This window comes from Curcuma longa, chromosome 1 (genome assembly GCF_044706935.1).
Source record: "Curcuma longa cultivar G26 ecotype Majalengka, Jawa Barat chromosome 1, ITB_CL_G26_1.1, whole genome shotgun sequence".
Lineage (NCBI taxonomy): Eukaryota > Viridiplantae > Streptophyta > Magnoliopsida > Zingiberales > Zingiberaceae > Curcuma > Curcuma longa.
In genome coordinates, this window is record NC_133861.1 from 14560957 (window position 1) to 14586044 (window position 25088).

The window sequence follows — 25088 nt, forward strand, 5'->3', positions numbered from 1 at the left end:
AAGGTGTCAGTCAAAGGAAATCAGACCTAGGCATGAGTGTAGAGTATAAGGAAGTCAAAGCTATATATCAATCATCTCTGAAAAATCATGGAATAGTCCCTTCTAGCTCATCAGATCTGTCAGTTCTGTTCGATCCTACTGACCTCATCAGCTCTCTGTTTAGCCTCATCGACCCCATAAGTTCAGCCAACTCTACTTAGCCTTGCCGACCTTATCAGCTCAGTCAGACCAACCTCCTTTGTACTGGTCTCCTTATTTGTGTATGGGATGACACGAGGAGATGGCAAGTCCAAAAGACATGGAACCTCAAGATATAGTGATGGGATGTTCCCTTTGCGAATATTGGATGGTAGGATCAATGAGACGTGAGATGATGTGACCCTCAAAGTATCATGAAGGGACCTCTCCAGGCTTATAGGCGATGTCTCATAAATCATGCATGACATGAAGAACGTGATCATCCCTCCTCACATAGGACTGACTCACATGAGCAAGTGAAGGTATGCACATCAATTCTTCAAGCATTCAAACATAGAAAAAATTTATCAAAAGATCGTGGAATAGAAAGATGATTTATCGCAAATATTCAAACATGGAAAAAATTTGCAGGCCATCAAGTGCAGCAAAGGATATAAACAGAATTACAAATATCAAACACTATCGACCACTTTCTTCAAGCATTCAACGAGAAGATGAACAAGTTTCTTCCTACAAATGGAAAAAATAAGAAGAAGAAAAAATCCAAATGAACATTACAGCAGCAATGAAACTAAATGAAGAGATCTGTCATTCTTAATATCGTGTAAGGCTAGCAATCAACTCAAGAATCAGTAGTGGTTATCCATTGACTTTTGAAACATGATTGAATTGGTTATTATGAAACAGACATACTGTAGTAGTGGTTATGTACTGTATCTGGAGATATAAGAAATCGCTTGCGATTTAGAAACAATAACAAAAATATGATTCTGATTGTAACTTCGACATGATAAATCTTCCTCAATTGAAATCAATTTATAATTATTATTCTGGATTGGGGCAGATCATTCCACCTGGCATCTTGGTGGCTGGGAGAGATTATTATTACATTATAACCCAGTCGATTCATTACATATAAATATTATTATCTTTTTATTGATTTCTTAAAATTGTTTATATTTTTATTTATACTTTTAAGTCCTTTTCATTGTAAATATTAATATCAATGTGAAAGCTAAAACAAACTACTAATTTTTATTTTCTTCTTTTTGTCTTTTGCTAAAAATTTTCATAATATATTTTTTCTATCATTTTGAGAAATGACAATTTTTGTAAACAAAATTTAATTTTCATACTATATTTTTTCGGAAGATAAAATTAAAACAAAAAAAATCCATGAACAATCACTAATAAGATAGATAATATATGCGAATCTGAAAATTAAAGAGCTCCAAAAGATATCTAGCACAATATGTTACAACTTACAACGAGTTGAACTTCCTGAAGAAGGTTGGGTCGATTAAAAGAGACGAGCAGCGTGTAAAGTTGAATATTTTCCGACTGTTAATTAAGATTACAGTTTACAACATGAATCAAATCAACGTTCACTAACTAAATCAGAGTGTCTTTCCCTACAAGTCCACGTTGACAACATACCCACCTCATCTCCGCCCCCGCTTCCTCGACGTTGACGCCGCAGTCCTGGAAACGGAGGGCGACTCCGCCTCCTCCTTTGCCCTCTTTGCAGGAGGAAGGGCAACCGCCGACCCCCTCTTCGGCGGCCTACCCACGCTCCTTTTTCCCGATCCACCGCCGCTCGCTTCTGGGGCCTTCTTTGCAGACGCGCCTCCCCCGGCAGCTGCAACGCGGGAACTGCTCTGGTCCTTTCCTTTCGCCTCCTTCTTCTGCTCCGCGGCCTTTCCGCCACCGGCGGAACCGGGGGGAGGGGAGGTCTTCAACATATCCATCAAAGTTCCTTTAGAACTCCGCTTCATCCGGTTCAAGAAGCCGGCTGCGCTTTGTTTCTTCGCCGCGGAGCTTGTGGAAGCTGCACTTCCGCCGCCACCGCTGTTCTTCTTGTCTGGTTTAGGCGGCTCGTCGACAGCCGCCTCGTTCTCGACCATTTTGGACTTAAGGTTTGGAACGGGAGCAAGGTTGAGCCTCTTGGCGGCCGCGGCTCCCTGCCCTTTACCAACCCGCGGTTTGCTGGTGCGCAAGCCCCTGGTAGTCCCACTAAGAACGGATCTTTCCTTGGTAGTCTTCTTCGGGAGGCTCTTCTCCTCGCTGTCCGACTCCTTTCTCGCAGGCTCCGGCTTATCCTCTTTCTCATCCTTCATTGCCGCAGCAGTTAACTTGTTGGAAATGGAGCTGCGCTTGCGGCACACGATCAACGGCGCAGAGGAGATTGGCTTGTCCGCAAGGGCTCCAGCGAGATCAGGCTCCGACTCGGGCATCGGGGCGGGTGGCTTCGGCGGCAGTGGGAGAGGTAGCGGCGGCGGCGGCTGCGGCGGCGGTGGGGTTAGTTCCTTTGGCATTGGGAAGACAGCCGCCAACTCCTTGGCCAATTGGCGGCGGAGGTGGAGGGCGGCGACAGACTCCGGGGAGTCTTTGGGGTAGAAAACGGCGGCGTTAGAGCAGAGGAGGAGGAGATCCCGAAAGAACTCCAACGTCGAATAGGGGCGGCCGGATCCGACGCGGTCAAGCTTAGCTCGTACCGTCTCCAAGTCCATGTGTTGGCGCACCAAGTTTCTATAGCTTGTACTTTCCTGCAGTAAGAAAAAACATAAATAAATAAAACGAAATAATTCCAGTATTCATGATTGCCAAAAAGATGCACATATATAATTATTTAAGAAAAAAATGACATAATATCCTGACGTTGCCGCAAGAAAACCATTAACGTCTAAAATCAATGCCGCAATTTATGCACTTAGATTTCATGCATAAATCCAAAAAAAAATTAGAGAGGAAAAAGCATTGGCCGCATGATTCAAAATATCTGACTTCGATATCCGACATTTCGGGGAAAATACATCGAAGGGCAGAAAAGGAAATCCCAAATTATCATAATTATGACGGGTTGAAAAACAAATGATTAAAATGACCACAAAGAAAGTGTAAAAGGAGCTTAAATCTATAAATCTTATTGCGAATTAAACAATATCATATATTGGATAGCGAAGATGGAATATGACTTCAACTATTTTGTCCGACTTGGAATAAGAACAAGCAGTCAAGCAGCACCACACAACTTAACAAGCAAGATACAAATTCTATCAAATGAAACAAACACTTAATTCTTATCCGAAGAAACTAACAGCAAAACTAGAAATCTTATAAAAAGAACATATCTACGCATAGTTTCTAAATCAGACAAGATAAAGCACCAAATCGAAAAAAATCAAAAAATAAAACACGTTAAATAAATCTAAATCAACTCGAACTATTTCTATATTTGCACACGATCTATTTCGATACGCTTCTAGTTCTATTCCTATATATTTATTTCTTTCACAATTAATTCCTTAGTATCGTCATTCTTTTCGTCCTAAGTTATCGACCAGTGACTCATGCTAATTGCTAACCTTCCAAAGTGTCGCAATTATGCTCTGCATTGTCTGGGACGGAATGGTACTCTTTTCTCATGCCAGTGTAAACCAAGAAACCAGTCTGGGCACAGTTAGGTTCCAGATTAACGAATCGTGATCTGCTAATCACCTGGGTTGAGGCATCCTCCACCGTCCGATCCCAACTCAACATTCTTTTTCCAGTACAATAATTATTTCATTAGCAATCACCCGAGGATGGACATCCAAATCAACGGTCCAAAAGAACCGATGGCAAAAAGGTCACGAGAATTTGGTTCCTGCACGATTTTTACGAGATCCTCAACTTCTCGCGAGATCAACTACTAATCGTCATTTCGCGTCAAGAAAAAGAAACGTCTTTTCCGTAAATCGCGCGAGAAATTGAAATTGGAGAGATGGAAATGAACCTGGCTCTCCAGCCGGCGGTCGAAGACGGATCCATACTTGTCCGAACGGATGATCTCGAGGAGCGCAAACAACGGCTGTGATTCCGTGGCCATTCCTTTACTCATGATCGACGCTTCCTCAGCCTCCATCTCCTCCGCCCCACTGCCGGAAACCGCCTTCCTCAGCCGGGACAAGCTGGCGGAGCTTTGCATATCGCTGCTTTCCTTCTCCCCCTCCCCGCCTTTAGACTCGGCAGTGAACTCTCCCGTTGCCTGCAGCCGGGACGCCCGGCCCTCCGCCGGACTGCCCGTGCTCCCGTTGTACGAACCCTCGGCCAACTTCTCGTCGCCACCGGATGAAGGATCCGCGGCGTCGCCGTCTTCTCCGTCTCCGTCCATCGCCGTATCTGGCTTCAGACCGTCCTCGTCGGGTTTCTCCTTTGGATCCGTCGAGTCTGACCGCTCAAACGAGGGGCCGGATTCACCGCCGGAGGAGGTCGGCTCTCCGACGAGGCTTTCCGGCCTTGAACCTGGTGGGGCGTCCTCCTTTCCTTCATATTCTGGCTTCCCATCGCCGGACTCCGACTCCGGCAACCTCCGTTCGCGCTCCTCTTGTAGCCTTTTCACCTTTGATTGCAAAGATCTAAAAGTATAAAAATTAAAATACAATATGAATAAAAACTACACAAGTTAAAAACAACATCCTTTGGACCGTTTGATCTTCATCTGACGGTCCGAGAAAATGCGAAACTAAAGTAGCCAAATAAAATACAAAGACGAGAGATTTGATCGCATCGATTACCTGATCGAGAAATCGTATCGATCCACCTCGCGGCGGAGCTCGGCGACATGGAGCCTCCGGAGCTCCTCGAGCCAAGGCACGTCGGCGCCACCTCCGTCGTCGTCCCCACCGCCGTTGACGGCCGCTGCGCCAAACCGTCGCTGAAGGTCGCGAAACCTCTGGCAGCATCCCTGGGCGGTGACCGGGCGGGATCCGGGAACGCGGGACTGGATCTCGGTCGCGACGGAGTCCCAACGGCGAGTGCCGTGCCGAACGACCGCGAACGCCAGGAGGAGTTCCTCCCGCGTCCCCCAGATCTCCTTCTCCTCCGGATCGCCGGATCTCTCCATCTCCTCATCCCACGCTCACCGTGTGGCTCCCATCACCACCACCGCCGCCGCCGCAATCAATCCTAGGGTTTCACCTCTCTCCTCTATTCCTCCCTCGCGCTGTTTTAGGTCCTCCGTTTTCTTTTTCTTTTTGTTTTTTGTTTTTGTTTTTTAATGCTTTGCCCGTATTTTTAAAATCTTCTTTCACTCGGGTGGTTTATAATGTGGTCGTTCGATACGCAACTCTTTTCAAAGGACTGGTTTTCCAAGGTTATCAATTTATCTTTTAATCGATTTCAAAGTGACGCCATTGCCCCTTCCTTGATACCGGGAGCTCGTGACCGTCAGATCTCACGAGGCTTCGCAGGCCGTCGATTGTGGATATCCCGTTGCATTATTTTTGAAAGCAGCAGATCGTATGAAACACGGAAAACACGGAACACGTGCTTCGCCAATGCCCTCGCAGCAGCAATTATTCTCGCTCTCCAAAGGACGGATTAGTAATTATAGCCACTGTGTGAGGACAAGATTAGATGAGATCTTTGTGTGACGACCTCGTTGCCACAGTAGGCAACGGTTCAAATGCAACGATGACATCTTCTTGAACCAACCAATTCCAAACAGAGAACCAGTGTCTGTAAATCTTGAAGCGTATTACATGGACTTAATATCTTGCTTTCTTTTTTAAAATAATAATATTTATTATTAATATTTATTATTATTATTATTATTATTATTATTATTTTCTGTGTGATAATTAGATGGGAAATTGGTGGTCCCGGCTCGTTGGTGTCGATAGTGCTTGATTCTGGTCCGATCTACTCGAGGGCCGACAAAAAAATTTCAAAAATACAATTTTTAACCTGATGCCGGAAATAAGTAAAAAAATAAAGGGGTTAATTGGCCGCGCACGCCAAGTTTGACTCGCCATGTGGTCAAATCGCACGGCCATCGCTCGAAAAACAGGTTGACTAATTTAACCGAATCAATGTTTTTTTTTAAATAAATAAATAAATACAGTCATGAAATTAAATGGACTATAAATTCTCCAAGTATTAATATTATTATTTTAATTAATATAAAAGTTGCATAGTACAAATAGTGCGACTAGTATGACGTACCTGTCACATTATTATGCTGTTAGTAAAATAATATTGTTAATAATTAAGGGCTGTCGAAATGGCAAGATTTGTTAAATTAAGATTTGAATCGGAGTGCAGTTACTAAGATAAAGTTAGTGCATATTAACTCTATGTAGATTACTGTGTATCATTTGCTAAAATATGCATAATAGCTAGTGTGAGAAAAAACATAGAGTTAATAACTTCTAAGTTGTTGGGCAATGATAGTTTGTGATATTTGTTAGAATAATTTTGCACTAAGCTAACTATTCTCTCGCATTGCACTGCAAACTCTATATTGTCAAGCCTTGTTTCCCAGATATGTTAAAGATTGTAAGATTGGTAATAATCATTCGATGGAAATTATCTACACCGAGTTATAGTTGTGAGAACCTTTCCTCTAAGAATTTCAAATTTGGCGTGCCTTGTCGATCTTACGAGCTCACCGCGTAGTGCCTGCACTTTTAAATGACTTGAATATAGACAACTGTTCTAATTGTAATGGCTTCTGAACCCGGCCCATTGGACCATGAGGACGAGTAATATCTATGGGCTTTCTTCACCAATGAGTCAATTACAAGTTTCACTGCATGCTTGCTTTTTTATTCCAGAACTGGGTTATTCGGTTAAAATTAAATTGAACTGAACTAAATTAATCAAAATTTAATCAAACTAAATTTTTTTGAACTAATCAAACCGACCGAATTTTTAAATAAAAATTGAATAAACCAAACCGATAAAATATCGATTAATTTGATTTTCAATCGAATTAACCCAAATAACTAAATTTTTTAAATATTATAAAAAAATTATTAATTAATTAGAGATTTATAAATTTACTTACTTAGGAATTTATAAATTAATTTTTTTTGATTAATTCGATTTATTCGATTTAACCGAATAAGAAATTTTAAAACTGAAATCGAACCGAATTAATCGATTTTTTTTTTAAAAAATAATCAAAATTTTAAAATAATCGAATCAAATTTTTAAATTTAAATATTTATTCAGTTTAATTGAATTTTTTGCTCACCTCTACTATTCACACACGCATTTAAAAGTAAGGTTTCATGTAAAAATCTATATAAAGTATCTACTATAAAATTATTTATTGTATATATTTTCATTAAATTTGTAAATTTTTATTTATAATGGTATCAGTAAACTTAAGTCATTTCACAATAATTATAATTATTTATAATTATTTTTACTCAGACTCTTTCTTAATTCTTTTATTTGTTGGTTATATTTGATAATAATTTCACAATAAATTCTAATATATAGTTATTTCTTTTTACTATAGATAAATGGCAGGAAAGTATCAAGACTATATATTACTATTAAGATTTCATAATCTAACAAAGTTAAGTGATCTTCTTCTTTGAATTTACCTGAAACATATTTGTATAGGGCTTCTAAAGTTTTGATCCATATTTCAAAAGTTTTTTAAATAAAACTCCACCCAACCTATTTCACATCTGTGAGGAGGCGCTTGGTATATATTCGGTAATAGGAATGGTAATGGATTTTCATTGAGGGATTAATGGCAATGAAAATAATTACTGAATTGATGGTGCTTTGTATAGATACTGAAATGGGTATAATTACTATTGATGCTACTTGGTATGAATAAGAAAGTAATGAGAATCAGAAAAAATTTACAATTTTGCCCTTACTAATTAAATACATGAAAAAATTTATTTAATAATTTTTTTATGGATATTATGAATTGGGAACATCCTTTGCAAGAAAGATGAGCACGTTGGAGTTGAGCACATTGGAAAAAAATAATTTTTGGAGTGATGGCAATTGATCTGAAGGTGTAAATTTTGAATTTTCTCGTCCAAAAAAATATTTTCCGGAAGCCTTCCATCTCCTTTGATGTATTACCCTAATCCACCACGAAAAGCTTTCTTTCTCCCGATTTCTCAAACCGAAACCACAATCAACGCCGCCGAAATGCAAAACAAAGATTTAATATCTTTTTTTCATGACATAGCAGTCGAACAGGCAAACGGAAGGCATGAGTTAAAAAAGACGAAGAAACTACAACAATAAAGAAACACCAACTGAATAGAGAAGAACGTGGAAGAACACACCTTTGAGCTTGAGATGGGAGCTTCTGTCAGATTCTGTTGGATGCTTTGGCTTGTGGTGGGCGTGGTTGATGAGCCCTAGCGTGTGAGGAGGAGGAGCGACGCGAGGTGAGGAGGGGGGAGAAGCAGGCTTCACCTGGAGAAGGAGGCGGCGCCTGAAGAAGGAGGCGGCGGGGAGAAGCGCGGCGCCGCCTGGAGGAGGAGGGGAGACGCGCGAGGGGAAGGTGAGACGACGTGATGCAGCGAGGGCTTTGTGGTCTGCGACAAAAAAAAAACAAAGAGAGAGGAATGAGTTTAGTGATAACCGAGGGGTAGTGAGTAGATTATCAAAATAAGGAAATCAAAATCATACCTTAATTCTGATTCCCATCTACCAAGCATTAGATATGGGAATGAAACTAATTTCATTCCGATTCCAACCTCTTAATTAAACTTGTCTACCAAGCAGCCCCTTAGTTTTAATCACCAAATAATCAGAATCTAAGGGTAATATTAATACAATATTTTTGATTTCTTTAACTACGTATAAATCTTATTGGTTAAAATATTTTTGCTAGTGGCAGAAGTCTTATAAGGGTCCATTAATTTGCTAATATTTTTAAAGATCTTACATAATTGAGTAATCCTAGGATCTTAAAGTTTTTGTATCTTTCAATTTATTTGGAAACTCTAATATTTTGGAAGTAATATGAGCTTTAAGGAAAATGCTTCCTTGTTTAATTTCTATGCCTAGAAAGTCGTATGTGAGTTGTGGTCAGTTTTATTTTCTTTTTTTAAATTATCAAATCATGTTTTTTAAATAATATTAAAATCATGTGTAGATAAACATAATGTTCAATGTTTGTTTAAAAAAAAAATACTAATACATGATTAATATAAACACATGTAAGCTCAGAGATATCTCTTAATATATTATTAATTTTTCTTTGAAATATTCAAGGGGTTACTTTTAGAACAAATGATATAACTTTTGGACAAGGAAAAAGTTGTCCATTCGATAGATTCTAAATGTATTTTTACTTGTCAACATTTTGATTTTATGTCAATTTTAGAATTCTATTTGAAATTTATATTTTATTCAAAAGTTGGTTGGTATGTTATAATCATTTTCACAACAATTGTGATTTAGAAGTTTATAACTAAAAATCATTCAAGATTGTCCATGTTTTTGTTCTGCATCTTTATTTACTATAAACACTGGAGTTGTATGTCTAGAAGAAAATCTTTGAATTGTTCCAATACCAAATAATTATTTAATATGCATAGTGAATTATTCTATTTCTCAATTTGTATCATTTAATAATGCATAGTGAATTAAGTGTTTTCTAGGATTAATTAGATCTCGTGGAATTTTTAAAATAGAAAAATCTTGTAGGGACTTTCACAACGTATGTCTAATTTTTCTGAAAATAAAGTAAGCATGATTGTTTTTCTTGATAATTTCTAACACTAATATATATATATAGCGGAAAAAGGAAGCGTGCAGGTTTTCTTTGGAGTGAAGGTAAAGTGTAGCAGGAAGGAAAAGGTATACGAGCCAATCACAAGGCAATCAGCAACTAGTTGAAGTATATTCTATTCCACCTTTGATTTGTTGTGTGCCCCGATAACAAGCTGTGCTTTCTGACATTTTAGAACCCAGAGCAATTGAAATGGCTCAAACATCGACGTTAATTGTTTCACTATACGCAGCCAGTAGCAAATGCAGAAAGGGAGAGGAATAGAGGAACAGGAACAGCCCCCAAAAATCTGCATTCTTTGGCTCTTTGCTCATTGCGTAGCTGCCGCTGCAGCAGCCATTTATTAATGCGACGACGCTTTTGTATTAACTCATTAATAGGATGGAAATAACGCAACCTTCTCCTTCTAGTGATCGGCAGGTGGCAAAGTGTACGTACATTAGATTAGGCTCGGATTACCAGCGAGAACAGGTTAGTTATGATCAAATTGATCAGTATAGTACTCCTACTAGCTAGGATCATACGAACACTCCAAGAACTGATGGAAGTAGCCATGCATGCAATCAGAGGCGTTTGCATGGATTGACCATTGGAAAATTGATCGGTGCCTCCTGTTTACCTTTTCTTTAATTTGTTTATTCACACATAGTAGCATTTATAGATTATAAGAGCTGCTGAGCGTAGCTACAGAGTTCGTATAAGGGCTAATCCTTCTGTCTTCTACTTAAACATCTTTTTCTTTCTTTCGAAGGAGAGAAAGTTCTGTTCTTTATTTAATTCCTTGACTTAGTAACGCGAAAACGAATATATATTTTTGAGGGTTATGAACAGAGACATTGTGAGGTACGTAGCAACGTGGAGAAGACGATGATGGAATTGATTGCGGCACACGAGGGAGCTGCAAGCTTTGTACGAGCGCGCAAGTGTTGTATCTCGACTCGTGCAATCGCCCCCATCTCGCTTCTCCCAAGGTGGGAACAGTTTCCTTCCCTTTCTCCCTCTCTCTCTCTCTCGCTCCCTTCCATGCATTCATGCAGCACCCAGCACTCCTTGTTGCATCTATCAATTAAGACTATTCAAATCTTATTAGGACAAATATTTTGAAGGTTTTTGGAACGTTCATGCTTCAGATTATCCAGTAGCTAAATAAGAAGAAAACAATTTACCTTTAGAACATCTGAATTATAAAAAATATAAAAAAAACATATATATATATATATACTCTGCTCAAGCTAGTTCATGTTGATGATACGACTGGTAGTGCCCATGCATTACTACATTCATTGCAAATGTGCTGGCGCACAGTGACAAAGATGAGGAGTGAGGGGAAGAGAAAAATGACCTCTTCACAGACCATGCAAAGAGTAGTAGGAGATCTATCAGCCTAATTCAATCATCAACTTTTTTCATCTGGATTTGGAACTGATACATTGACTTGGTTGTTGTTGTTTGATTTACATGGAGAAAAACTAACCTAAGTTATCGTACCAATATATCAAAATAGTATAGTCAAATTCAACCATAAGAAAGCATTGTTTCTTCACCAATTTGTTGTAATGTATTACCCTTGATTGACACTGCCAAATTTATTGTGGATAACTAACAGATCACAACCACTGGCTGACCCCTAATGCATATATATAATCAGAAAAGGGGAATGCACTGCTATGGACAGTCGTTGCAGCTGCCCGCCCATGGCATGTAGTTTTGCTTGCACCGGATGAAAAGTAACTGTGGGTGTCGTTTCCTTGTACTGACAAGTGACAAAGTCAAACCTTTGAAGAACTGCAATAGAGACAAGAAACAAGAGAAGAAGATTTCAAGGATTACGTACGATCAAAGAGGCATTCAGCATAAACATGCAACAATAAAGAAATTGGAGTACTTCGAGTAGAATCATCAAGAGGTGGTAATCTATTTAAATTCCTCTATAAATTTCAGTGCGGTTGTTCTTACATGACTAGTTTTTGTATGTCTTTGAATCTGTTCAAGTGAGTAAATTTCTCACCCAATTAACCAACTATTTTGCTATACGATTACCTACTGTTTATAAATCAAATAACTAAAATAAGTTAAACCCCTGCTTGCTAGATGTGTACATATGCTCTCTACTGCAAGAAAGCAAACTGGGCGCAAGGTCATGTTATCTGCAGTGATCCATGCATGCATGCAGAGTCCTGTGTCTTTCACCTCCAATCTCACTTGTTCACCGGCTCACGCATTCAGAGATCCCAGATAGAGCTCTCCAGCTACATGCATTTACTCCCCACACCTCCCTCTCCATATATCCCCATGCATGGAATTGAACTTACAATGATCCCACTTTCCCCTTTAGACCATCTTCCAGGTGCTCCTTTGTACCAACCCTACAGGGAAATACAATGCAGCAATGGACCTCCCCTCACATGCATTAAATCACCCCGCCAGACCTCTACCTATATTCTGCCCTAACCCTAGGCCTAGCCTAGCCTAGCTACATGATCTGATCCCCTATAGCTACCTCCCCGGTTTCAGTGCATTCCTTCGCTATAATATTTACTCCTCTTCTCTTCTCCTCGTCCAAATGCCATAAGAAGCATCGACATCAAGGTCGTCACTTAAGCTTGAGTGCATGCATGCAATGGAGGGTGTGTTGTGGGACTTGGCGGTCATCGGAGAGGATCTTGTCGCAGAGCAAGGGCTGCCTCCGGGATTTAGATTTCACCCAACTGATGAAGAGCTTGTCACCTTCTATTTGGCTTCTAAGGTCTTCAATGGCGGCCTCTGTGCCATTGACATTGCCGAGGTGGATCTTAACAGATGCGAGCCATGGGAACTCCCAGGTACATTCGTAAATTAATTTGTTTTTGTTGATCGTAAAAATATTTCAGAGTCTCGGCTTATTTTTGAGATTGCGTGCGTAATCCGCGAAGTTAATCTGTACAGAAGTGGCGAGGATGGGGGAGAGAGAGTGGTACTTCTTCAGTGTAAGGGACAGGAAGTACCCAACCGGACTGAGAACCAACAGGGCCACAGGCGCCGGCTACTGGAAAGCCACCGGCAAGGACCGGGAGGTCCACAACGCCGCCACCGGTGCCCTCGTCGGCAAGAAAAAGACCCTCGTCTTCTACAAGGGCCGTGCCCCCAACGGCGAGAAGACCAAATGGGTCCTCCACGAGTACCGTCTCGACGGCCACTTCTCCTGCCGTCGTACCACCAAGGCATGCACGTACTAATTTCATCTTCATTAGCATAATTTAATTTGATTATCACTTTTTATTTCATCATGTAATTAATTTGCGCAGGAAGAATGGGTGATCTGTAGAATACTCAACAAAGTAGCACCGGGAGATCAAAAGAAGGGCCAATTACGCCACTACTCTAGCATCTCATCAAACCCTAATCCCCTTCCCCCACTCCCGAATAACCTCCTCCCCAGCTTTGACCAGGCGTACCTGCAAGACGCCGCTGATGATTACCCTCTTTTTCCTCTTCCTGTGTCATCCTTTCAATCTTCTTCTTCCAAGGATAACAGTTTATTCCTCCTCAACTACTCATCGTCGCATCAGTTAAATATAATTACACCTCCACGACAAGAGGATGATGAGATACCACTACCTTGGAATGGAAACTCGATCAGCCACTCTAATTGCCTCTATGACATAGTGCTTAACCCAAGCCCTGGTCCAGCAGACCTTCCTGACCTCATCTTCATGTGTCCCGGCACTGCGGCAGGAGAATCTGGACCCTTGGTTTCTTATTGATTAACCTAGCTTATATTTCTATATATATATATAACTGCGATGTCACTGTTCGGTTACCTATGTTAACGTAGTTAATGGGAACAATATATATTAACTTGATTTCATGAATTTTTTTTTTGTTTTTTGCGTGCATGAACGTTGATAAGGGCTTTCATTAATTTGCATGCACGTACGATGCGATAGACGTCGACAGGAGTGAGGTGTAGGACGAGCAGGCGAAGCGAGCAATTGAGCTTAGCGCATGGATGTGCATGGCCATGCCGTTGATTGATTGACGCATCGATGTAAGATGGGAGAGACGTAGATCGATCGATGTATCTGTCAAATATAATTAGACGCCATGGCGTACGGTTTTGTACTGCGATATCTTGTCGCATTGGTGAATTTGGGGGCTTAACGAGGTTTGAGAATCGATGGGCGGGGGTCAATTTATTGTGGAGCTTGCAGTTCTTATCGGCATGCTGAACGAATTCCAGAAAGTTTAGATTTCAGAATTTCCTTCATCTAGATTTCGCAGTGCAGCAGTTCATAAATAATTTTTGGGACTATGAACGAATGATTAATTTGAGACCCCGGTGGTGGCTTAACATTTATTACTTCAACCGAAATTTTTGGGACTATCCCCGTGAATGATTAGCATGTAGGCAGAAAATAATAGCTACGACAGCTTATCATTCATGCTTTCCTCGAGAAACTAATTACAGCAATTAGTGAATACTAATTGTTGAAAAAAGTATATATTAAACAATTCACTGGAGTGCATTTCCGAATTTTGCAGGCTGAAGTGCACACTGAACAATTCATGCGACTTATTACAAGTCGCCAGGATTTTTACTTCAAATCAAGGCAGTTTCTTTGCACCCTGCACTACTACTAAAAAGGCAGCAAGAATTTAAAAGACCAGTGTCCTGGACTAAGTATCATACCACATTAACCGCAATGAAAATGAACACGACTAAGAGATTAATGATGGTAGATTTCTTCGACTGCTCCAGACTAATGCACGTACATCAGGTGGACTGATTGAAATCGGGATCTACCAGTAGTCAAAGGATCCCTTTATTCCGTCCAAGCTCTCTCCTAGTGAAACCCTGCAAGAAATTAGCAACATTACTAATGGATGAATTAGGAACTACTTGGGCCTACCTTTATATTGAGTATCACTTTTTAAAAGACAATTCCATTCGTCTATCTAAATCAGAAAAGCTGGATGAAAGATTCTGGTTCTAGTTGCCATGTACCATTCAAACTTAGTTTCTATGAAAAATAAATTTACAGAATAAAGTGGGGAATGATTTATTCAATTTTTCCAAACACAACCACTAAAACAACTAGCAGAGAACTACGAAAAGGTAGGACAAATTATAAATTGGCAATTTGGCTTGGTATCTGAATTCATATCTTCCAAATCATTTTTGATTCCTATAAGTGTTAGATATATAGGTTTAACCATACAGTGTCTTTTATAACTTATGCATGTTTGTTCAGTTAAACACTAGATTGTTTTATTATGGGAAGGTTTTGTGCCAGGAAAGCCTTTGATCCCAGAGTGATTTACAGTGTTTGTTCTCAATTTCAACTGTCTCATTTCCAACGATATTGGTTAACTATACTTCCAGTTGTTGTTGATGGTAGTAGGAGATAACATTGACAGCTCAAACCATGACATAATTTGTCTGTGGAAGCACGGTGATCAGCACGTCCTGACTAGCAACTGCTAGCCTATGGAAGGATGTGTTTAGACAGCATAAAAATCAGATAGAAATGACACATAGCTTTCTACCAAGTTGACATGGAACTTAATATTCTACCACTAAGGTATCCGCCATAACTAATTTGACGCCTCAGATTTGTTTCAATTAAAGTATGTTGTCAATAAATGCCCTCATGATAATTTATTCATCGAAGCCATGAAATTTAGTTTAAACTAGAAGCCAAATGGAGATGAAGCATTATCTGACCGAAGGCATAAGATCTTTGTATTACATCCAATAATTCACGAATAAGAAAGTCTCCATAACCTACTTGTATATTTGTTTTAACCAGAGAAAAAAAAAACAGAAATTGATACTTCAGAGTACTTGAGTTTTTATAAAATTTGCTGGAACAAATTTCACTTGTTTCATTGAAACAATGCAATGTAGTTAAAAATCGTAGAGAAAAATTGAGAAGCATTATCTGACAAAAGGATGGAATTTTTGTACTTAATCCACATTATTTCTAGAGAATTTATCCAGGACCTTCTTGTATACTTAAGCAAAATGATCAGAGATTGGCATCTCTAAGGATTGGCATTATTTTGAAAAGAGACAGACATTTGAATGTGTAAATATTGTTGGATAACATCAACGATTAATTCTAACCTATGTTACTTGAGCTCAAATATGAGTATCTGACATGGATATGGATCCAGGTGTCAGACACATCGTTTTGCAAAATGAGGTCATGGGGCTAGTCGAAAAATTTAGGACACGGATATAAGGGCACAACAAATATTAAAAATATTAATCTAGGATAGCTAATATTAATCTATTATCTTAATAATATGATCAGTTAGATAACCTATAATAATTACTATAACATAATAAATACTACTTATAATATAACATAATAATTTATATAACATGAGTTAGCTTATATAACTAGAATAAGTTATATAGCTTAAGTAGTTTGTAAATTATAAGTACTCTTGATTATATTACAAATAGGATTTGTAATTACTATTATAATCCTTAACCATAACTATTACTAGTTTGGCGTTTGACCCTTCCCCTAATGCAATGCAAAACACCACTTTCTCAATTTCCCTAACATGAAGTTGAGAAATGTTGTCAGATTCTGCACGAACCTCTCTTCCATACCTAGTCCAATTCACCTACTCAAGTGAGCAACATTGTGGAACTCAACTCCTCTCCCTCCTTTTGTGAGGCGTCCCTGAATTCCTATTACCTACAAAGTTAGGTAAGCTTCCTCTGTCTCTTTTTCTTCTCGTGCTCTACTTCTTGTGCTCTTGCATACGAGTCTGGCTACTTGGACCCATTTTGTATGTCCATATCTATGCCATTTTATGTCAACATGGGTAAGAAAGGGAAATCTATCAAGTCTGAATAACATAGATTCTAACTAACAACTTTAATATTCTACTAAAAAGTAAAAACCAAAAGGTTTAATTGTCTATTTTTTAGGATTGTTACGACATGTCTATATGAGGGGAACAAAAGCCATGCAAAGAGAAAGGAAGGGGAAGATAGTAAAAATCCTTTGTCTACCTCGATGGAAAAAGAAAATACAAGGAAGAAGAGCGCAATTTTGTTTTCCTTTCCCCAATTTTGTTCATTTGACTGAAGAGTCTTAGAAACAATGAAAATGTGAGAAAAGACTTCTTTGACCCTGCGGCTTACAGTGACAATAAAATCAAAGGTCTTTTTTGGCATTTAAAACGAGGGAAAACTCTCTCCCCTTCTCTCTTTTCATGGGACAACACAAGGGAAAATTCTTTCCTCTCCTTTCATCCCCTCCTTCCTTCCCCAGCCCAGCTGGCTTCCTTTCCTCAAGTAGGCACTCTTTAGTCAAATGACAGCCTTTATCAATTTCATATAACGCATCAAACCATATATTACTTTACTCATATCATTGATGTAACATATCAACCCAATATGTGGACAATGAGAAAACTAGCATAAATAAGTTTAAATATAATCAAACAGGATAGAAATAAATTCCTGCCTGATCATCAATGCAATGGCTCACCCAAAGTTAGTACTAGAGGAGATGGTAAGATAGAAGTGGAGATGATTCATGAGTCAATATGATGATAGGTAAATGCCACCAAGTGTTTTTCTAGTTTGATTTGGTAGCCTCTTGCTCCTTAACAAATAGTATCGAAGTGGGGCTTTCCCTTCACTGATGATCATGGGTGGTAAGCATAGGAGTGTTGTCATGTATGCAATGGAACAGTACAAAGGCTTTAGACCTTTGAAAGGTAAGAATGTCACTAAATGACTCGAGCTAAGTGCTTGAAACAATAGGTGGGGTATTTCATTTATATTAGTGGGAATGATCCATGAGTTAATACTATCAAATGGAAACTCATCCAAACAACGTCATTTTGAATTGCTGCAAGTTTACGACATGAGAATCCTCTAGCTGCCTACATCAGCGGTCTTATGGGCATTAGATCGAGCTTATTTGCATAATAGAAAATTTTTTATTGGGTTTTTATGAGAGTTTTTGGACTTGCAAAAAGAAAAGTATAGTCTAAATGCTCAAATCAATTAGAACATATACCATAAATCAGCACCCGAATCATCAAAAAGATCATGATTAGGAATGGGAATCATTTAAACTTTCGAAACAAAAACAATACAAAGTTATCACTCAAATCATGTGTTCGGCATGATGATGGTTTGATAATAGATATCTGTTAAGTTTAAAGTGTCAGTAAGCAAATTTGTAAATCACGGCACGCTTCAATTACAGAGTTAATCCCATGGAACATCAAGATTTCTCCTCATTAACACTCACTTGAAATGAAGAACGGTAGTTCAAACCAAATAATCCTTATGTGAACAAATATTTGACTTGTTTTGCTCCACAGTTTTAGATCTTTCATAGATGGTTCCCTCAAAATAAAATTGATTGAACTAAGAGCCTTGTTCCTAGTTAAGAAGTTAAAGATGCATAGATAAATTGCAACTAAAAAAATATGCGTATATTATTGGTCATACTTGCGCATGCAGAACTTGTATTCCTGCCCCCGAACAAAGTCAATTTCTCCTTCTTCCAGCTGACCAAATGGGGAAGAACAAGATTAGGCAGAACAAATGCAGTACAAAATTAGGAAGAACTCACCATCGAAAATTATGCAAGAGGAAGAAACAAAAAAGAAAGTCCTTTGTCAGAAAAAAAAGCTTTCTTAATACACATTCCCCTTTCATCTTACCGGGTCGCTTTCATAGATCAGTTGATAGCAAGTAGAAGAAAGGCATCGAAGCGCACAGTTCTCCTTGTCGATTATCGACGACCTACACTTCCATCCCCACGAGCCACTTCTCCCACAAAGAATTAGGTAAAGCCAATTTCTCTTATTTCTCACAAGAATAATATAAATACACAATCACGATAAAAGAAGAGGAAAAATGAAGCTCGCCGGCTACCTTTCGATGTCCGCATAACAAGCTTGCTTCTTAACTCCGATCTCATTATCCTGGAAATAATGGAAACCACATCGTAACTTCAAAATAAGAGACCGAGACTGACACATCAAAAACAGGGTTGTGATTAAGTCAGAAGCCACCAGGAACGACGGAACGACTTACAGTGATCGGGCGAGGAGAAGATTTGGCGAGAGCGACGGAACAGAGGAAGGAGATAAGCAGAAGTCCGGCGAACAGCCAAGCGAGGAGTTCGGCGTGAGAACGAATTGGATACTTAGCCATGGACGATGGCCATGACCACGATAAGAGAGAGCCGAGTCCAACCCTCGAAAATAACTCGGCTCGCTATGCAGCCGTACTAGAGATGCCCTCGAATTGCTTCAATTTAAATTGGGTTCATCAAACTTAACCTATTTTATCAAATAATTTAAATAGATTAAATTAAAATTTTATTAATGTATTTTAAGATGAATTTAGATTAACTCACTTATACCCATGATTCACGTTGATTGACTCGCGATGGGTTTGGATTAATTTGTAAATTGAGAAAGTTTATTTATTTATATTAAAATTTAAAATTAAAATAAAAAACTCAATGAATTAATGAGATTGATCGTCTAAATTATAATTAAAATTAAAAATTTCATCAATTTAAATTATAATCCAAATATATAATTTTTAATATTTTTAATACTTTTTATATTTTGACAAATTTATGGGTTAGCCATTCGCCTAACCCACACCTCGTTTTGGGTTGGATTAGAGATTAAAAAAATTCTAATCCGCCAAGTATAATTATCGGCCTATCCTATCTCTTCATATGATAGATTTTTAATGAGTTAGTCCATCCCGTCATAAGTTAGTCCGTTTGATAAACCTGCCTTGAATAGCATTGGACCGGCAATTAACTCTGCGTTCATTTTTAGATGTAATTTTATCATGTTTAAATTTATTTGATAAATAATTGAATCACTAAAATAATTTAAGTCATTAAAATAATGATTCAAATTGTTTAAAAAATTTTATATTTTAAATTTATTTGATTGATTATTAAATTTAATAATATAAATTTATTTATTTATTTTAAATATTATTTATTTATTTAATATATTAATAAAAATTTTATTCAATTTTATTATTGAAGATTGACTAACAAAAATATATATGTTTAAATTTATTTATTTAATTTAATAAATTATTTAAATTTATTTATTTAATTAATATTATATATATTGAATAAATATATTAAATTGAATATTAAATTTGTTTAGAAACATTCAATTTATTTACTATCCTATTTTATCTAAAATAATTTGCTAAAAATATAATTTTAATACTTAAAAATATAATGGAAGTGGTTGGGTATGACACCTTTGTTCTCCATTCAATTTTACTAAAATTATAGTAAATAATTTTACTATAATAAATTTTTATCAAATTGAATCATTGACTTGAGCGTTAGAGTAATTGGCCAATACACCCTGGCCTATTCAATCCTCTACCTTTCTCAAGTTTTACATCCTCTTTAGTCGTCTCCATTGGTATGAAGCCTTGGTGTTCAACAACTAAGTCAAACAAAGAAGACAACTCACCGGTGGATATGGACATCCTTCATTACATCCTCTTTAGCAATCTTGGTGTTCAACAACAAAGAAGACAACTCAAGCAGAAACAAATTGAGGAGGCTTGTGACATGGAGTGTTGTGACGTGGAGCATGGCGGGGGCTTTCATTTCACATATAGTGAGAAGGTCAATAACTTAGTCAAGGTGGCGATTTGTAAGGTCTACCTGATATAAGAGATTTATCTATTCAAATTACCATCATTCGGTCTACTCGAGATGAGATGCTTATCCACTCGGACTACTATCACTCGATCTACCCGAGACGAAAGGCTCGTCCACTTGGACTACCATCACTTGGTCTATCCGAGATGAGAGGTTGATCTACTCAGCTCGACCAACTCTATACCCTTGTTACAATCAGCTCAGGTTTACTTGTCCAACATTCTTACTTAGTCATCTCGACCTTGCCGATATATAGCACCCCTTTGATTAACATATCAGACCTCTAGCTCGAATCCCCAAATGGTCGGCAGTGACATGTAGGACCTTACGTGAATTATTATAACACGTGGAACGACAATGCCTCTATTGCGTGATCCCATACGATCTTCTACATGATAAAACGTGAATGATTTAACTCACAAACATGGAGATGGAACATTTATTTACTGTGATGGGATGATCCATTAAAGAGATGAAAAAGTAAGATTATGATTACTGATGTTATAAAAAAAGTTCTCTAAACAAAGGTACGCAAAAAGATACTCATCCATTAACAGACAAAGGTATGCAAAAAGATATTCATTAGTTCTCTTTTGATTCTTTCTCATATTGTTTTTCTTCTCTACTATCACCGTTGAAAATTTAATTTGAATGTCGAAGTGACTAAATTAGGACACCGACCTCCATTTTAATTATCTACCTTTCTCAAGTTTTACAATTTTTTGGAACATTCCGGCTCTCCTGATGTTCAACTACTAAGTCAACAAAGAAAACAGTTAAGATGATAGTTCATTGATGGCTCATCCACACAGCAACACCTTTCTCCTTGTGGATTCCGATGTTAGGTTTAGCTTTGTTTTTACTGAATTATGCTGTGCATGTCCGTATCAAGTGCTATCTCATTATCATTGACGCAACGCATGATGCTTTCAGTCTCATTAGTTACTGGCCATTTATCATATAATTAATCTGCTCAGAAACTTCTTTAAGATAATGAGCCACATCTAATTTTGATCTAAATCATACTTTGTGCCCAATATATTCATATTCCAAACACAGTCACCATTCAATGAAGCAAACCTACCTACTTAACCTATTAAGTTGTGATTCCTATTGCGAAGGTGATCATGTTCATATGTCGATATGATTTTGATCCGGCCCATCTCATCTTCCTCGAAGTTTCTCTTTACGCGTCCTCTGCGTGGAAGATATACGCCTGCAATAGACGAATGGATAACTCCAGTTGAACGGTTGCGCTTAAGCGTATCAATGCCATTTATAGAATAACGAAAGCAAAGATGAACGATTCAAACACGAAGAGCATCAACCATAAACTAATTATGATACCGTACTTTCCGTGTATTGTATGGCAAACTCTTTCTCTAGAATAAAGTTTTATTCGATCGTGAGCAGAAAAAAAGCTATTGAGAAACTGCCTGGAAATATCGCTTCATGAATATTCCAAATGAAGGAACTGTAAATCAATATCTCTCTCGCCGCCTCTTGCGATATATATTACAGGTAACGCTGACCCTTACCAACTTCGTCGGGCTTTGCAGTTTGCTAACAACCATCCAGTGGTTTCACCTTCGTCGGTCAATCACCATCATCATCATTTATCGAATTCAAAACTGATTACTATGTTTTTCGGAGGGAAATCGCAGCCCAAGCAACAGGGGAAAACAGAGGAGGCACGGCCGCCCCCGCCGCCGCAGCCTTTGCCAATCGCGCAGAGCGTTTCCAACTCGTCGTCGTTGCGGCAGGTTTTCTGCTACTTCGACGAGAATGGAGACGGGAAGATCTCGGCGAGGGAGCTGCAGACCTGCATGCGGTCGATAGGGGAGGAGCTGTCGCACGAGGAGGCGGTGTCTGTGGTGGCATCGAGCGACAGCGACGGCGACGGCTTGCTGGGGTTCGACGACTTCGTGAGGCTGGTGGAAGGGGACGAGGGCCAGGAGAAGGAAAAGAATTTGTGGGAGGCGTTCAAGGTGTACCAGGAGGCCGGCGACGGGAGCATCACGCCAAGGAGTCTGCGCCGTGCTCTGGGGAAGCTCGGGGAGACGAAGAGCGTGGAGGAGTGCCGGATTATGATCCAGCAGTACGATATAAACGGCGATGGCGTCATCACTTTTGATGAATTCCGCATAATGATACTGTAGACGTCTTGTTTATTATTATTATTATTAGATCGTGTTCTAGTTTATTTTGTTATCATATATTTATCTTTAATATTTGAGGAAACTATAATGACACAAGAAATTTCTACTAGGCCCAATCTGTTTTTGCAATAGTTTAATTGTGCACGGAATAGAAACAATTAAACTAAGGAAATAGAGAAAAATCAAACATTTATTCTGCCTCAAAAAGGATATTCCAACACAGGGAACTTCAAGGCCCTCGAGTTCATTGTTCATGCGGTGCCGGTGCAAATCTCGGCCGGCTGCCGATGAAACTTTCAGCATCCAACCGTGAGCCATCTCCGATAAAGCTGGGTGCGCTCCGCCCGCCTCCTCTGGTTCTTCTGGCAAGTGGCGCCCACTGCCTTCTCCGCCGCGCCCACTGCCTTCTCCAGCTCCTTCACCTTCGATAATCAAAACACAACGACGTCGATCGATCTCCACGACAGTATAAATATACATCGCAAGCAATGCATATTAATCGATCACCTCATCAAATTTAGGCGTCTGTAGCTCACCTTTATGGTCGGCTTCTGACTGGGAAGCTCGCGAGCGCCGCTCTTGAGCAACACGCCTGTCCTCCACGACCAGACTCCGCGTCTCTCGTTCTTCTTCTCTGCGCGCGCGACAGTCTTCACAGGGGCAGTGCCGCCATTGATGGCGCTGCCTACCGATGGTGTTTTGCTCGTGCCACCGCCGCCTATGTCCTTGTCCAGCTCCAAGCTCAGCTACGGACGGCAAGAAACATGAATCAGCCATGAGTAACATACCGCAATTAAACACCGCCTGATCTTAAATTACCTGACGGATTCGAGTCTCCAGCGAGTGGAGACGATCCAAAAGAGCGTCCTTGAGTTCCAAATCGTGCATGGTGGACAGGGAAGTGGATCGGCGGTGTTTGACGGCGCCGGCGCGCCTCGGCGCCATGAGATGCAAGTCGGCAGTGAAGTAACAATCCGCTGCAGGGAGCTTTCTATGCGTCTCCTCCAGCTGCCTCAACTGCATATATCAATCTTCACGTTATACGTGCATGATCACTTGCTATAAATTACCAGTTAAATTTTCTAAAAACGTACCCGGAGGTCAAATTGGTCGAGCCGGCTGAGGAGGGATTCCCCTGGAGCAGGCAAACCGGTGGCCTTTGCTCGTACCACTACAGAAGATCTTTCAGAGGATCGAAGACTTGGGTCTTCCATAATTTGATCTCTCTCAGTAAGTTTTCCACTTTGTTCTTGGAAAAACATGAATTGATGAGGAATTCTGGTGATTAGATTATATAGATGTGGTTTTAGATCCAGTCAGATTTTATCTTCTATAGTTAATGACCACTAACTGATTCCTTTTTTTTCTACTAAAGATCCGGAAAGCAAGGGCAGGAGGAGCTAATTTGTGAACACGTAGTTTGGAGGATGCGAAAAACTAGATCTCAGTTGACCTGTAATCTAACTAATTGGTGAAATGTGCAATTTAATTAGGAATATGTTTTTAGATTAAGCTATTAACCTGTTATCAACTCCAATGTCAAATGAACAACAAGCTAACATACATCTCATATAACACTACAAAATTAATCACATTTGGCGATCAAATTTTCGATCGCTAATCGATCGTTAAATTCGATTGATGACAGATTAACGACAAAAAAAAGAATCGTAAAAAATTTCACTGTAATTCAAATTAACGATTAAAATTGAATTCGATCACTAATTAATGATCGAAGTCAAATTCGGTTGTTAAATTTAGTGATCGAATCAAAAATCGATTACTAAATTTAATGATCGAATTCAATTTCGATCATAAAAGTTAGCGATCGAATCAAAATTCGATCGTTATATTTAGCAACCAATTTCAATTTCGATCGCTAAAAGTTCGACTTACTAATCCTATATCCAGTACAAATTTAAAATCAACGACCCAATATAAATTTCGTCGCTAAATAGCGACCGAATATAAATTTCAGCGCTAAATTAGTTATCGAATATAAAGTCCGTCATTGATAAAATCGATCGCTAAATTCGTTGTTATGTATGATTATTTTTGTAGCTAGTGTAACCATTATCTTCTGCAACTTGTAAATGGTTGTTAAACTACACATCTCTATTTACCTATATATCTGAATATGTAATTAGTAATAAGTATAATTATAACTATAACAGATATTTGCCACCAATCTCCATATTTTTCTCGTTCGCTTGCTATTCTTTTGCGATCGATTAGCAATAAATGCAAAGAAAAAGTTATCTGAAAAACCTGTGTGAGAGTTTTTCATTCCAAAGTTCTGTGTCACTACTTTGTGATGTCAGGTAACTGCCTGCAGTTTAAGAGTGGAAGGTGTTGCTTATTCTGATTGTGTGAAGATAAAAACTCCTGCCACCAACTTCTCCAATCTTGTCACTTTTGCTTAAGCCTGTTGAAATGTTTCCTTTTTTAACTAGGAAATCTTCAATCCTGAGAGTTTTTAATACTGCAATCACTACTAGAATTTTG

The 25088-nt window shown here is 38.8% G+C and overlaps 5 protein-coding genes across 6 annotated transcripts; 2 read left to right on the plus strand and 3 right to left on the minus strand.

Annotated features, from left to right (window-relative positions):
* Positions 1 to 1519: 1519 nt before the first annotated feature.
* LOC141813128 (uncharacterized) lies at positions 1520 to 5294 on the minus strand. Of its 2 annotated transcripts, none has more exons than XM_074701038.1 (3): positions 4755 to 5294; positions 3974 to 4595; positions 1520 to 2744 (listed from the first exon to the last, which is right to left on the minus strand). In XM_074701038.1, the coding sequence occupies exons 1-3, from the start codon at positions 5081 to 5083 to the stop codon at positions 1641 to 1643; spliced, it is 2055 nt and encodes a 684-aa protein (XP_074557139.1). In that variant the 5' UTR covers positions 5084 to 5294; the 3' UTR covers positions 1520 to 1640. The 2 variants fall into 2 exon arrangements, with proteins under 2 accessions (XP_074557139.1, XP_074557147.1); XM_074701046.1 differs by having other exon boundaries at positions 3974 to 4579; positions 4755 to 5068.
* Positions 5295 to 12350: 7056 nt separating this feature from the next.
* Positions 12351 to 13482, plus strand: LOC141813161 (protein CUP-SHAPED COTYLEDON 3-like). Its single transcript, XM_074701078.1, has 3 exons — positions 12351 to 12561; positions 12665 to 12939; positions 13024 to 13482. Exons 1-3 carry the CDS (start codon positions 12351 to 12353, stop codon positions 13480 to 13482), a joined length of 945 nt encoding a protein of 314 aa, XP_074557179.1.
* An 828-nt stretch (positions 13483 to 14310) lies between these two features.
* LOC141847529 (uncharacterized) lies at positions 14311 to 18928 on the minus strand. Its single transcript, XM_074735588.1, has 5 exons — positions 18801 to 18928; positions 18639 to 18688; positions 18425 to 18530; positions 18210 to 18268; positions 14311 to 14573 (listed from the first exon to the last, which is right to left on the minus strand). The coding sequence occupies exons 1-5, from the start codon at positions 18918 to 18920 to the stop codon at positions 14519 to 14521; spliced, it is 390 nt and encodes a 129-aa protein (XP_074591689.1). The 5' UTR covers positions 18921 to 18928; the 3' UTR covers positions 14311 to 14518.
* Positions 18929 to 21982: 3054 nt separating this feature from the next.
* On the plus strand, positions 21983 to 22638 carry LOC141846744 (putative calcium-binding protein CML19). Its single transcript, XM_074734787.1, has one exon. It carries the CDS (start codon positions 22065 to 22067, stop codon positions 22581 to 22583), a length of 519 nt encoding a protein of 172 aa, XP_074590888.1. The 5' UTR covers positions 21983 to 22064; the 3' UTR covers positions 22584 to 22638.
* A 241-nt stretch (positions 22639 to 22879) lies between these two features.
* LOC141844134 (uncharacterized) lies at positions 22880 to 23797 on the minus strand. The gene is made up of 4 exons (XM_074732181.1): positions 23678 to 23797; positions 23403 to 23600; positions 23120 to 23329; positions 22880 to 23005 (listed from the first exon to the last, which is right to left on the minus strand). The coding sequence occupies exons 1-4, from the start codon at positions 23795 to 23797 to the stop codon at positions 22880 to 22882; spliced, it is 654 nt and encodes a 217-aa protein (XP_074588282.1).
* Between the last annotated feature and the right edge of the window lie 1291 nt (positions 23798 to 25088).